At 39.7% G+C, this 13629-nt stretch overlaps 1 protein-coding gene across 3 annotated transcripts in view; it reads right to left on the bottom strand.

Annotated features, from left to right (window-relative positions):
- Positions 1-13629, bottom strand: part of LOC131255036 (dnaJ homolog subfamily C GRV2) — a 75806-nt gene that overhangs the window by 38105 nt on the left and 24072 nt on the right. For all 3 annotated transcript variants that reach the window (XM_058255735.1, XM_058255741.1, XM_058255747.1), the window contains one exon: positions 13-405. In XM_058255735.1, coding sequence (XP_058111718.1) covers positions 13-405 — 393 coding nt within the window. The remainder of the gene's footprint in view (positions 1-12; positions 406-13629) is intronic.

Genomic DNA, 13629 nt, shown 5'->3' with positions numbered 1-13629 from the left:
TCTGCGAAATACCTGACGAATCAAATGTTCTGCACGCATCTTATGCGTCCAGATGATCTCTGGTGTATCAGAATCAGAAACCATTGCTGCAGCAAATGCAGCTGGCCCACTACGCTCCAGCACATACAACAAGGACTCAGGTAAAAGCCCACCCAGCACACTACGCTTTGCCAAAGGCAGTGATGAAGATACCGCTGCATCCTCACCACCATGGAATGCTTGATGCACATGTGTCACAGAGAAGAGCTGTGCAATTGAATGGAGATTAGATCCGGGATAAGCCAGGGCAAAGTAAAACGCGCCTGTGCTGTACAGACGTATCATTGCCTTCGGATTTCTAGTTACAATGGCCTTCAGCAAAGAGGCAGCTCCCTCCACAATACTTGGTTCCCCAGTGAGCATGGCCTATAAAAATTTTCAAGAAAAATAAAAAATAGACAGTCAAACCAAATACACATTCACCAAGAAACAGCACTCCACACCTATAACAGAAAAAGCGGCAGTCTTACATTTCTCTGACCATTAGATAACTTTTTTTGAAAATCAACGAAAATTTTATTGAAAGCGCCAAGATGGCACACCAACAATAACCCTCTAAGAAAACAAAATATTAAAGTCCTTTAACGAATTTGCACAAGAGGACCACTCAGCTAAAGCAGACTTTGCCCTGCAACTAACTTGAGATGCAGATATACTTGCAGAAAAGACAATAAAGACGAAACAAGAAAATTTTCGTTTTTGGTGGTGCAGTTTTTAGTTTGATCTACCTTAATGGGTTTGATGTATATTGGTTAAACAATGTAGTTTCAATGACTTTGGGTTTGTAATACCCATGACGCAGTTGATGGTTGTAGAGAAATATAGGTAGTGTGTGTGTGTGTGTGTGTGTGTGTGTGTGTGTGTGTGTGTGTGTTTCTTTTTATGTGGTCCTGCAGTGCACTGTTTCTTTGTTAGTATTAATAAGAGAATGTTAGTCCAATACAACAAACACCAATTGTTGCCCTAATCTCTCCTCTCTCCCTTTTCTACTCCTCTTAGCCTATCACCTTTTCTCCTCCTATTTCTACTCGGTGTCACGGCGGATTTTCTGTTGACTGTCTCTCAGATAAATGCTGACATCATCAGTCTGTACAATTGACATCAACGCCATCCGGGCTGTGGTCCCCATTGTGGAAGACGAACTCATGGCTGAGTAGAGCATGATTTTGTAAGATTTATGATCATTTTTCAAAGTTTTTTGGTGAGTTTTCAAGGTCTTCTGTTAGATCTCAGATAAATATAAATAAAAATTGTCCAAAATTCATTTATGGTTTGTGGGTTATAGGGCTTGATTTGGGGTTTTTTTGGGGGATGTTTCACACTCATTTTGTACATATGAAAAGTTGTGTTGATCCGAAGTGTTTTGAGAGAGTTATGATGATGTTGGTGAAATACATCAGCCCCATCATGGTCCTAATTTTTGGGTCATTTTTTCTTTCTTTTTTTTCTCAATTGATTGCTACATCTGAACTTTTGTGGTAGGCTGTGTTTACACACATTTGTAAGAAATTGTTTTGTTGAAAGAAATTGGGGTGCTCTTGAGTCGAGATGGAAGGTGGATCTTCAAGTACCAGTGATTTTCCACCCCTTCACCAGCATCAAAGGGGATAAGTGTGCCTGGAATGGGTGATAATCCAAGATGGCAGATCGCAATTAGTCAAGTTCACTGGCAAGAATTATCGAGAGTTGTCCAAGTTAACCCATATATTTAGTGGAGGGCATGCTGGGCAAAGCAAAGAAGGTAGTGGACATCTTCAAGGACAGCCTGATCGAAGTGGACGATCAGGTTGTTCTGAGGGCCATGATGAGTTTGGCTGTAGTCTTGGTAACTCATCAAGTGACTTTGGTCATGAACGTAGAACTTTGTCAAGTGATGAGAAGGACCAGTGTTACTGTATTAACTGCAGGCACACTCGTCATACAAAGGAAACATGTTGGGAGTTAGTTGGTCAACCCCAAGCAAGGCATATACAGATACTACTGTGTTTGATAAAGGTGTGCCGTGTGCATGATGAACCTCATGATCCGATTCTTTTGAGTGGTACTAGCAAACCTCTAGCAGACGAAATTGCTAACATTCATCATCATCTGCCTATGCTTGAAGGGGGCATTCACATCCCATCAGGCTTGCTGCGCCCAGTCCAGTATATCTGCATATACACATTTAGTATGTACATCCTTTGCAAGTTCATCCCGGATCATTAATTCTAGAATGTGAGATCATATGACTGATGCTAACTCTCAGTTTCTCACTTACTCTTGATTATTTAAATCTGATAGTCATGTCAGAATTGTGAATGGTTCCTACACTCAAGTCAAGGGAACCGACACTGTTAACCTTTCTCCATCATCGTTTGTCCCCAGTTCTTCGTGCGCCTAAATTGTCCGATAACCTGTTATTGGTGAGTAGCCTTACAAAATCACTTCAATGTGGTGTGACCTTCTTTCCTTCTCAGTCTTTCAGAATTTGGCAACTGGACAAATTATTGGGGGTGCCCATGAGAGTGGTGAACTATTACCTTCATTCCTCGAGCAAAGTTGATTCCACTTTTTGGGCTTCAAGTGGAGGTAAGTCAACAGATAATGTATTTTAGCATTGTTGCCTTGGACATACTCTAGCTAGTAGTCTGGGGGTATCGCTGCTGTGGCTACCCAGTGGAGGGGGCGAAGAGGTTGCTTGGTTCCTAAATGAAGATTCTATCATGGAATGTAAGGGGCCTGAGGAGTAGCAGCAAGAGAAATCACATCAGGGACATCTGTTTCAGATCACACGTGCAGATTATTACTCTACAGAAGACTAAGTTTCAGTCGCTTGATCGTATGCTTTTGGACAATCTCTAGACAGTGAAGGCTAAAGATTGGCGTTGCTTGAACGTCACTATGTTTGTTTCAGAGAAGTTGTCAGGGGAAAAGGTGACGAACAATATGAAATTTTTTCTTCTTGGATCGGTAAGCACCAGCTAGTTGACTTGCCAACAAATGGAGGAAGTTTTACGTGGTCGAATGGTCAAAGCAATGCTGGTTTTTCAACGTGCGCTCCCAAAGTTGATTTCGGATCACTATCCCATTTTACGCGATGTGGAGGAAGATAACCGGAGTCCCAAACCTTTCAGATTTGAACTCTCATGGCTTGAGGTGGAAGATTTTCCTTCTTTAGTCAGATCATGGTTGGAGTCTTTCAAAGTTCAAGGCTACGCCAGCTTCATCCTAAGCAAAAACTTGAAACTTCTTAGGAGAATGATTTTGGAGTAAAAAAAGATGTGTTGGGAAATTGGCAAGCGGAAACGGATGCCATGCTTTGCAGATTGAAGCTCTCGAATTGGAGGAAGGGGAAGTGTTGTCGGAGGAAGAGATATCATTGTGCTCCAAGCTTGCTTCCAACTACGCTAATCGGCTTAAAGAGGAGGAAATCAAAAGGAGGCAAAGATACCGCGCTACTTGGCTAAAAGAAGGGGACAAAAATACCGCCTTCTTCCGCAAAATTTCTAGCACGAGAACAAGAAACAACAAGATTATGTCCATTATGGGGACAACTCAAGAATCGAATAAAAAGAGAATATATGTGCAGAGGTTGTTAAATTCTATCAGTCTCTCCTTAAAAAAGAAGATTGGAAAAGGCCTTCTCTGGACAACCTTCCTTTCAATTGGCTCTCGGATGAGGATTCCTCCTCGCTTGAGCGCCTCTTCTTGGAGGAGGAAGTTAAAGAAGTTGTTTTCTCTTTGGGGAGGGATAAAGCCCCGGGTCCCGACAGATTCCCGCTCGCTTTCTTTCGAGTATTTTGCAACACAGTCAAGAAAGATCTCATGAGCTTTATGTGTGAGTTTTTCTCTAAAGGACGTCTAAAATGGCACTTCCTTTATCATGGTCATCCCTAAGATTTCTAGAGTGGAGTGATTGAGGGATTTCCGCCTGATTAGTGTTATCCATGGCCTTTACAAGATTCTCACCAAAAGTTTTGCTTCTAGGTTCTGTTGAGTTCTTGGTAGCGTCATCTTTATGCATCGGGGAACTTTTGTCGAAGGAAGGCAAATTTTGGATAATGCTCTCATTGTTGTTGAATGCATTGATTCCAGGCACAAGGAAGGCAATAAAGGGGCGGTTTGAAAGCTGGATATCGAGAAAGCCTACAAACATGTCGATTGGCCTTTCTTAGATTATATGCTCAGTAGGACGGGTTGTGGGGTGATTTGGAGATAGTGGATCAAGAAATGCATTGGTACGGCAAGATTCTCGGTCTTGGTGAACGGTTCCCCCAAAGGTTAATTCAAAAGTTCGAAAGGCATTAGACCCGGTGGACTGCTATCCCCATTCCTTTTTGTAGTTATCGCAGAAGCTCCAAGCAGGATGCTATCCATGGAGCACGAGGTGGGCTTGTTCAAAGGTTTTCAAGTGAGTCCTTCCCTTCCTCCGATTTCCCATATTCAGTTTGCAGACGACACGATTCTCTTTTGTGAGGTTATTGATGATAAGGTTGATAACTTGAGCATGATCCTCCGTTGTTTTGAGGTGGCCTCGGAGAAAAAGGTTAATCTAGCAAAATGTGAAATGATTAGTATCCATTTGGATAGTGAAGAAATTGATCACCTAGCAGGCCTTTTCAGATGTAAGGCGGGAGCTTTCCCTTCGTCCTATTTGGAGCTCCCCCTTTGCATTGGAAAGCCAACCAAGCATCTTTGGGACAAAGTGGTGGAGAGATTCGAGAAGAGATTGGCGGTTTGGGGAGGGAGGTACTTGTCTCTTGGTGGGCGAATCACTCTCATTAAGGTAGCTCTATCCAATCTTCCCATCTACTTCATGTCGCTTTTTAAATGTTCGAAGATGGTTCTTAATCACCTCAACAAGCTTAGATGGGATTTCCTCTGGGGAGATTTGGCCGAGAAGAAAAAATTCCACATCTTAGAAGGGGGTGAAGTTTGCAAACCCTATCACGAGGGTGGAGCTAATATCCGATCTTTGGAGCTAATGAAAGATGCTCTATTAGGCAAATGACGGGATTTCCTCTGGGGCGATTCGGCCAAGAATAAAAAATTCCACATCTTGGAAGGGAGTGAAGTTTGCAAACCCTATCATGAGTGTGGCGCTAATATCCAATCTTTGGAGTTAATGAAGGATGCTCTATTAGGAAAATAGTGGTGGCAATTCGGTACGGATGTGGGTGCTCTTTGGAGAGAGGTTAATGCTACTAAATATGGTAGCCTGGTAGGAGGATATTGGACTAAGGAATCTTCTCTCTATAGAGCCTCTTCGGTTTGGAAAGGCATTTTTAAAATGAAACCCATCTTTTTTAAAGGTGTTGCGTTCTCTCTTGGAAATTGGGAGAAGATTAGATTTTGGGAAGACGTTTGGAGGGGTGATCTGCTTTTGTCGATTCATTTTCCCGGCTATTGCTTGTCTTGCGCAAGATCGAAGCATCACAATTGATAAATATTTTAAGATTCATGGTGGCTCGGTTGTTTGGACCCCGCCATGTCGCTATCTTTTGAGAGACGAGGAGCTTGAGGACTACATCGCCCTCTTGGAGTGGCTTCATCCATGCAATCTGTCAGTTGATGAAAGCGATAGCATCATTTGGACAAATGAAAAGCCAGGGTGTTTCTCGGTTAGATTGTTTTATTCATAGCTTCAGGAAAAAGGGGAGAGCGGCGCTAACACTTCTTATGTTTGGCATCATGGAGCCCCTCCTAAAATCGGTGTTTTTGTTTGGCTAGCGGGAAGAAAAAGAATTCTCACAATTGACAATCTCCAAAAGCGATCCATGACTATTCCGAATATTTGTCGTCTTTATATGTCCCACATTGAGCCTGTGAGCCACCTCCTTATCCATTGCTCTTTTGTTAGCCAAGTGTGGGCTTCTATCCTTTCAAGATTTAGTCTGGCATGGTCTATGCCTTATGACATCAAAGATGTCCGTCTTGCTTGGCATGGGGTGGCACTCTGAAAGAGCTTGTGTCAATTATGGAGACTCTCGCTTCGTGCTGAATTTTGGGTAATCTAGGGTGAAAGGAATGGGAGATGTTTCTGTAATGTTAGCCAAACATCAATTGGATCGCTAATCATGTGTGGGATATTGTAAACAACTGAGATGCGGGTTTGGGTCGTTTGACCTAGATGTTTTTTTCCTTGTTTTTCCTTTTCTGCTTTGTTTTTGTTCCCTTTTGGCGCTAACTCAGCTCTCTTTCAATGAAAGTTCCAATTATCTTTCAAAAAAGAAGAAGAAGACATATTCTAACTAGTGGTTTGAAATTGTTACCGGTTACTACCCGTTCACTTTAAGTCAAACAATGAGATTGATTTGTTATGTGAAACATGTAAGTTGAAAAACATCATAGGGTGTCCCATCCTAGTATCAATAATCCTAAATGTGATGTTCCTTTCACTCTAATTCATTTCAATGTTTGGGGTCTTTCAACCTTTATTACTTCTTTTGGCTATAAGTATTGTGCCATTCATCGATGACTACACTTGGAATACTTGGGTCTATCTTATGAAATTTAAATATGAAGTTTTCTCCATCTTTCAAATTTTCTATAAGATGGTTGCCAATCCGTTTGATGCAAAAATCAAATTTTTGCAATCTAATAATGAATGGGGATACATTTCGTCTAGTTTTCCAAACTAACTAGAATGTGACATTTGAGTCTCAGACCACCTGTCCATATTCCACAGCAAAATGGAGTCGTTAAGAGAAAGAATAGGCATCTCCTTGAACTGGTATATGCCCTTCTCTTGGAGATGAATGTCCCAAAGTGTCTCTAGGCTGATGATGCCCTTAGTACGGCCTGCTTGATCAATAGGATGCTTAATAGGATCCTAGGATGAGGGGAAGCACCAATACAAGTGTTACAACCTGATAAAACCTGTGTCTGTTATACTCCTAGGGTATTTAGATGCATGTCTTCCATCATGTTCCTAGCATTCATAACGACAAACTGGATGCTAAAGCTGTCACATGTATTTTTTTGGGGTTACTCAAGTAACAAGGGATACGAGTGCTACAAGGGCCCTCTCTCATCTTGAGTGGAAATATACAATGCTGGAAGAAATGAGTCCCTTGAAACAGATCAGACATGGAAAAATGTGCAATTCCATCCAGGGAGAAAGGTTGTTAGGTGTAAGTGCGTCTTCACGATCAGGTATGAGCCTAATGGAGAAGTGGAGCACTACAAAGCTCGTCTAGTAGTGAAAGACTTTAATCAGACCTATGAAGTCCAACTGCTATAAGACCCTTGCTTGCTAAATTTAATTCTATTTGTGTGCTTCTTTGTCTGGCTGCAAATTTCTCTTCACCATTACATTAGCTTGATGTAAAAAATGCCTACCTCTATGTCAATCTTCAAGAAGAACACATAGGGCACCTCCACTAGGTTTTCTCTTTTGCTGGGAAATGGTCAGCTAACAAGCTCCATTAAGCTATTTATGGCTTGCAGTTGCATAGTTTGAATGCTTCAACAATACTTTATTGCAGTTTTTGGTATTTCAGGAGTAGCCCCAATCATACATTCATACTATATTTTTCAAGCAGTTGTTGGTATCTCTAATCGTCGTTGTATATGCTGATAATATCATCACTAAAGGAGATGATACAGATGATATTCGGTTGCTTAAAGTGTTTCCTGGCAGAGAGTTTGACACTAAAGACCTCTTTTATATTTCTTGGGCATGAAGTAGCAAGATCATAGAAAAGCATTATTTTCTCTCAAAGGAAGTATATTCTTGATCTCTTGCAAGTCCAGTCATCATAGTGCTCAGCCGTAGACACTCCTATTAGGAACAATCATTGTCTTCAACCTTACAGTGAAGAGCTACTACCGGATGTGGGGTTGTAGCAGGCCTTAGTTGGTAAGCTCATCTATTTGACAATTACCCGTCCTGAAAATGTCTCTGTCATCAACATGGTGAGTCAATTCATGCATGCTCCTCACACGTCACTTAGATGCAGCCTATTACATCTTAAAGTTCTTAAATGGATCTCCAGGTTGAAGTTTTCTTTAGTCCTGACATGGTCATCTTCAAGCTGAGGCATACACAAGTGCAAATTGGACTAGATCACTCCCCAATCATCAATCTACTTCTGGTTATTGTACCTTGGTAGGAGGGAACCTAGTGACAAGGAAAAGTAAGAAGCTATCTGTGGTGGCTCATTATGGTGTTGAGGTTGAGCATCAAGCCATGGCTCATGGGATGAGTGAACTTCTTTGGTAAAAAACCCTGTTGACAGAGCTGAGCTTTCCAGTATCTTCCTCAATGATTTTGCTTTGCAACAATCTGGCTACTGTTCACATATCCTCCAATCCAGTCTACCATGAGAACACTAAGCACATTAAGGCCGATTGCCACTTTATTTGTGACAAAGTGGCGTCTAAGGAGGTTCACATGTCATACAAAAAATAAAATAAAATCTGAAGATCGACTTGTTGATTTCTTAACTAAAGTGATTAGAAGCCATCGCCTGCTCAGCGTGTCACACGTTAGCCATGAATACATCCATGGTCCAGCTTGAAGGGGAGTGTAGAGAAATATTTGTGTGTGTGTGTGTGTGTGTGTGTGTGTGCATGTTTCTATTTATGTGGTCTTGTAGTGTAATGTTTCTTTGTTACTATTAATAAGAGATTGTTAGTCCAGTGGGACAAACACCTATTGTTGCTCTAATCCCTCCTCTTCTCTCTCCCTTCTCTCTTCTCCTCTACACTACTCTTCTTCGATTCTTCTTCTCCTCTTAATCGCTCTATCCTTTTTGCCTCCTATTTCTACTATGAAAAATTAAATGCTAACCCTTTAGATGGTGCATCTGATACATGATTGGTTCTGAATACCAGTCTGCAAAGTTCAGTCAAAGGGATGGCTCACAACATGTGAATTTCCTCAGTACTGTTGCATGATCATATTGCCAGCTTCCTATAACTTACCCCACTGCAACACATGAATAAGTCGTGACCTATAGAGCACAGATAAACACTTGGACTCACATCTGGATAGACTTTTCCAACATATGTCATTCACATGATCTTTAGCAACTTCACAAGTGTATACCACATTTAGTAGCATCTCAAGCAAATTGGGTGTGGGCAGTCTCTAAATGGGAGCAGACATGTTATTCTACAAACATTGGAATTGTGTGCTTAGGGATTTGAATAATCGTTTGCTTTATTCCAATGCATAGAGCATGATGATCCTAAAGCTCCAATCTTCCAAAGCAGGGAGGAAGGAAACTCGTAGTCGGATACTCGCTAGATATTAACTATAGGAGCAACCCAGTCCTTCCTCATCGTCATCTAAGCCTTATCCCAATTAATTGGGGTTGGCAACCCAGTCTTTCCTTCTCAATGAAATTAATGAGATCTGCATTTAAACCCAATTTTTGTACAAGCTAATAATTTTTATTGGGTCCATTCAAGAAATTGATTTCATTTCATATTTTAAGCAATATACAATCAACTGATTTTTTAATATGTAGGAGCGAACTATGTCAATTATCACGCATCAAACAATGGCCCTAAATGTAAAAATGTTGTCTTGCTTGCATGGGCTATATCTCAGAGCTGCTGAACTCGATATGATGATGACTAGGACCATACCATCAACCAATTTGTAACGTGTGTGCTCACGTTACAGTTGAAGCTTCCCTTTAGGTCAAGCAGCCCAACACACACACACAGAGCATCCAATTTTTAACATGTGTGCTCATGTTAAAGTTGAAGCTTACCTTTAGGTCGAGCAGTGATGTGTGTCGGACATCTGCTACCCTTTAAAGTTGAAACAATTGAAAGCGGATGCCAATGTGAGGCCCAAAAGACGTGTGTTTAAAGATCCAACTATTCATTGTCTATGCATCATTCCCACATGAATGAGGAGGTTGACCAAATTTCAAGACATTCCAAAACTCAGGTGGGCCCCATGAAGTGTGATTTCGCACTGTTCCAAATGGTGTGACCCACCTAAGCTCCAAATACCTTTGATATTTGGGGCATCCCATTTAATGGATAGGACTCACCAGATGCACGATTCAAATACCACATACACATCCTGGTGGAGCCCACACTACTCAACCCTAAAGGAAGCTCCCATTGGGTCAACCCTACTTGAATATTATCGAGCATGTACCCATGTGCATATGCATAGAGTATGTATGTGTATGACTATGCATTGAATTGTTAACCACCTACACCTTTTATTTGAAATTTCACTTTAATGGAATGGAAGTGATTGTTGTGGCAAAGAAAGATCATCACTTTTGTGCCTGTACCACTAAAAAGGCCAACAATAACCCTAATTCAGATGGTGTCATGATCAGTGTTGTTAACTGGGACAAGATCAATGGGTCCCTTTGTCATATTGGTACAGGGTGTGCAGTATCAGTTACGTATTGGCCGATACATAATGGTAACAGCCGACCCCGTTACGCAATACGGGGTCGTAACGCGCCCATCCCCCCGGTAACGGTCTCATAACGGTCGTTACTGCGCAGTAACGGTCAGGGTGTAACGGTCATATAACGGCTATTTTTATTTTTATTTTTTAAGCTCCGATTTTTCACTTTTTTTTTATACTTCTTTCTTCCAAACTCTTTCTAAATCATTCTATTGCAATTCTATGACCATAATGGTCCCGTAACGACCGTTACTACCCAGTAACGGTCATATAACGGCTAGTTTTTTTCCTTTTTAAGCTCCAATTTTTCACCTTTTTTAATACTTCTTTCTTCCAAACTCTTCCTAAATCATTCTATTGCAATTTTTGACCACCCTTAGATTGAAATTAAGGATAAAAACAACTTATATTAAAGATTTTCTTGATTCGAAACTTCGTGGGCCATTTTCCAGAAATTCCTCGAAAATAGGTATTTATAGTTTTTATTCAATGTGTTGTTGTTTTAATGGTAGAATATGATATGTTAATCATAATAGAACATATTAATGTCCATTTAACAGATTATCGTTGTAATTTTATATTTTTTTATAATTTTTTTCTATTTACGCACTATTTTTGGCCCTTTTTTTAAAAAATTCGAAAAATCATTTTTTATTGAATGTGTTGCTGTTTTAATGGTAGAATATGATGTGTTAATCATAGTAGAACATATTAATGTCCATTTAACAAATTATTGTTATGATTTTATATTTTTTTATAATTTTTTTCTATTTACGCACTATTTTCGGCCTTTTTTTTTTTAATTCGAAAAATCTTTTTTTTTTGTGTTGATGTTTTAATGGTAGAATATGATGTATTAATCATAGTAGAACATATTAATGTCCATTTAATAGATTATTGTTGTGATTTTATATTTTTTTATAAATTTTTTCGGCCCTTAAAAAAATATAATAATAAATAAATAAATAAATTCGAAAAATCAATTTTTATTCAATGTGTTGTTGTTTTAATGGTAGAATATGATGTGTTAATCATAGTAGAACATATTAATGTCCATTTAACAGATTATTGTTATGATTTTATTTTTTTTATAATTTTTTTCTATTTACACACTATTTTCGACCTTTTTTAAAAAAATCGAAAAATCAATTTTTATTCGATGTGGTGTTGTTTTAATGGTAGAATATGATGTGTTAATCATAGTAAAACATATTAATGTCCATTTAACAGATTATTGTTGTGACTTTATATTTTTTTTATAATTTTTTTCTATTTTCGAATTAGTGACTTTATATTTATTTTTTCTTATATTGGAAAGGTTTTGGAACTTCTTAAGGTTTAGAACATAAAATCATCTTTATTGATTAGATTTTAAAGTTCGAACTTTCTGTTATTAATCTATTTGCATTAGTTTTTCAAGATTTAAATTAATCCATTCATTCATTCTCCAATAAAAAGTAAAAACTGTATATAAATTTAGAATAGCGAGTAGACTCGCAATCTCACATAGACATAGGTCATATCTAATCTACCTAAGGAAATGTCTGGGTTTGGCCAACAAGTGAGGATATTGGATGGCAACATTGTCAGAGGATTGGTGGTACTAGGCACCAAATGAAGTGCAACTACTGTGATAGACCAGTAACTGGTGGAATTACACATCTCAAACAACATTTGGCACATCAAAAGGGTCAAGTTGTGGGATGTACTAGAGTATTGAAAGAGATAATGATTCTAATGCAAGCCAGTCTGGATGAGTCAAAGGGTAAACATGCTGCTGGACAAAAGAAGAAAGATGAGATTTTGGATGCGGCCCGACAAAGGTGTTTTGGTCCTGAATATATGGGCGTTCGTGATGAAGATATTATTGATTCTGACGAAGATTCAGATCAGGAATTAACTATAGCTAGGAGAAAGAGCTTGCGCCTAGCTCATGAAAAGGAAGAACGTCGTTACATGTTTGGCGCGTATGGGTCAATACATGATACCGAGGGGGGGAGTGCAACTGAGAGTGTCACTACTTCTGCAGGGGCGGTAGGTTTAGTGGGTTATGACGTATGGTTGGGAGCTGACGAGAGGCATATTCACGTGATGCCCCTATGCATTTGGATGAAGAAGTAAATGAGCCTAGGAGACCCTCTATTGATCCAATCCTGTTTAGGAAAGAATCAACTAAACAAAAGAAAATAAAACAAATGTGGAGTAGAACTTCCGTTGAGAAGCTAGGTAAGGCAGCGGCAAAGTTATTTATACATGCCAACATATCTCCTAATGCGGCCAATTCTCCATATTGGCAGGTGGTAATTTATGCAACAGCAGAAGCAAGTGAAGGAATTAAAGCTCCCACAGCTAGGGATATTAAGGGGAAATGGACAGATGCAGAGCATGCGGACGTGAAAACATACATGGCTACCTTTGAACCTGTATGGCAGGCCAGAGGATGCACAATCATGTGCGATGGTTGGACTGGCCTAACCAGACTCAGCATGATCAACTTCATGGTGTACTGCCACTTGGCAACTATATACCACAAGTCAATTGATGCCTCAGCCGTAACAAAAAATTGTGATTATATTACTGAACTAATGGTTAAAGTTGTGGATGAGATTGGAGAGGAGAATGTAGTGCAGATTGTGATAGATAATAAAGTATCATATAAGCTTGCAGGACATAAGTTGATGAAAAAGAGACCACATATTTTTTGGTCACCATGTGTTGCCCATTGTATTGATCTTATATTAGAAGATATTGGGAAGAAGAAGAATGTTAAGGAAATGGTCGAAAGGACAAGAGAAGTAACAACGTTTATTTACAATCATAATCAAGTAGTCGCAATAATGAGTAAGTTTACGAAAGGACGAGAGTTGTTGAGGCATGCGGCCACTACATTCGCAACAAACTTTATAGCATTAGAGAGTTTATACCAGCATAGGGGAGAGTTGAGTGAGATGTTCGCTTCCCAAGATTGGCTCAACACAAAACATGGGCAGAAGACATCAGGGACACCGGTTGAAGTTGCGAACACCATACGGGACAATAAATATTGGAAGAGGGTCAAGTCGATCCTAAAGGTGATGGAGTCACTAATGAAGGTACTCCGTCTTGATGAAACCGATGAAACACCTACCATGGGCTTCCTATACGATGTCATGAATAAGGCAAAGTTGGCAATTCAATGTGATTGTAGAAGCTGGGAGTCTTATTGGAGGATGATCGACAAG

This window comes from Magnolia sinica, chromosome 1, assembly GCF_029962835.1.
Source record: "Magnolia sinica isolate HGM2019 chromosome 1, MsV1, whole genome shotgun sequence".
NCBI lineage: Eukaryota > Viridiplantae > Streptophyta > Magnoliopsida > Magnoliales > Magnoliaceae > Magnolia > Magnolia sinica.
Note: the sequence above shows the minus strand (reverse complement) of the source record. Positions and strands in the feature narration are given on the sequence as shown.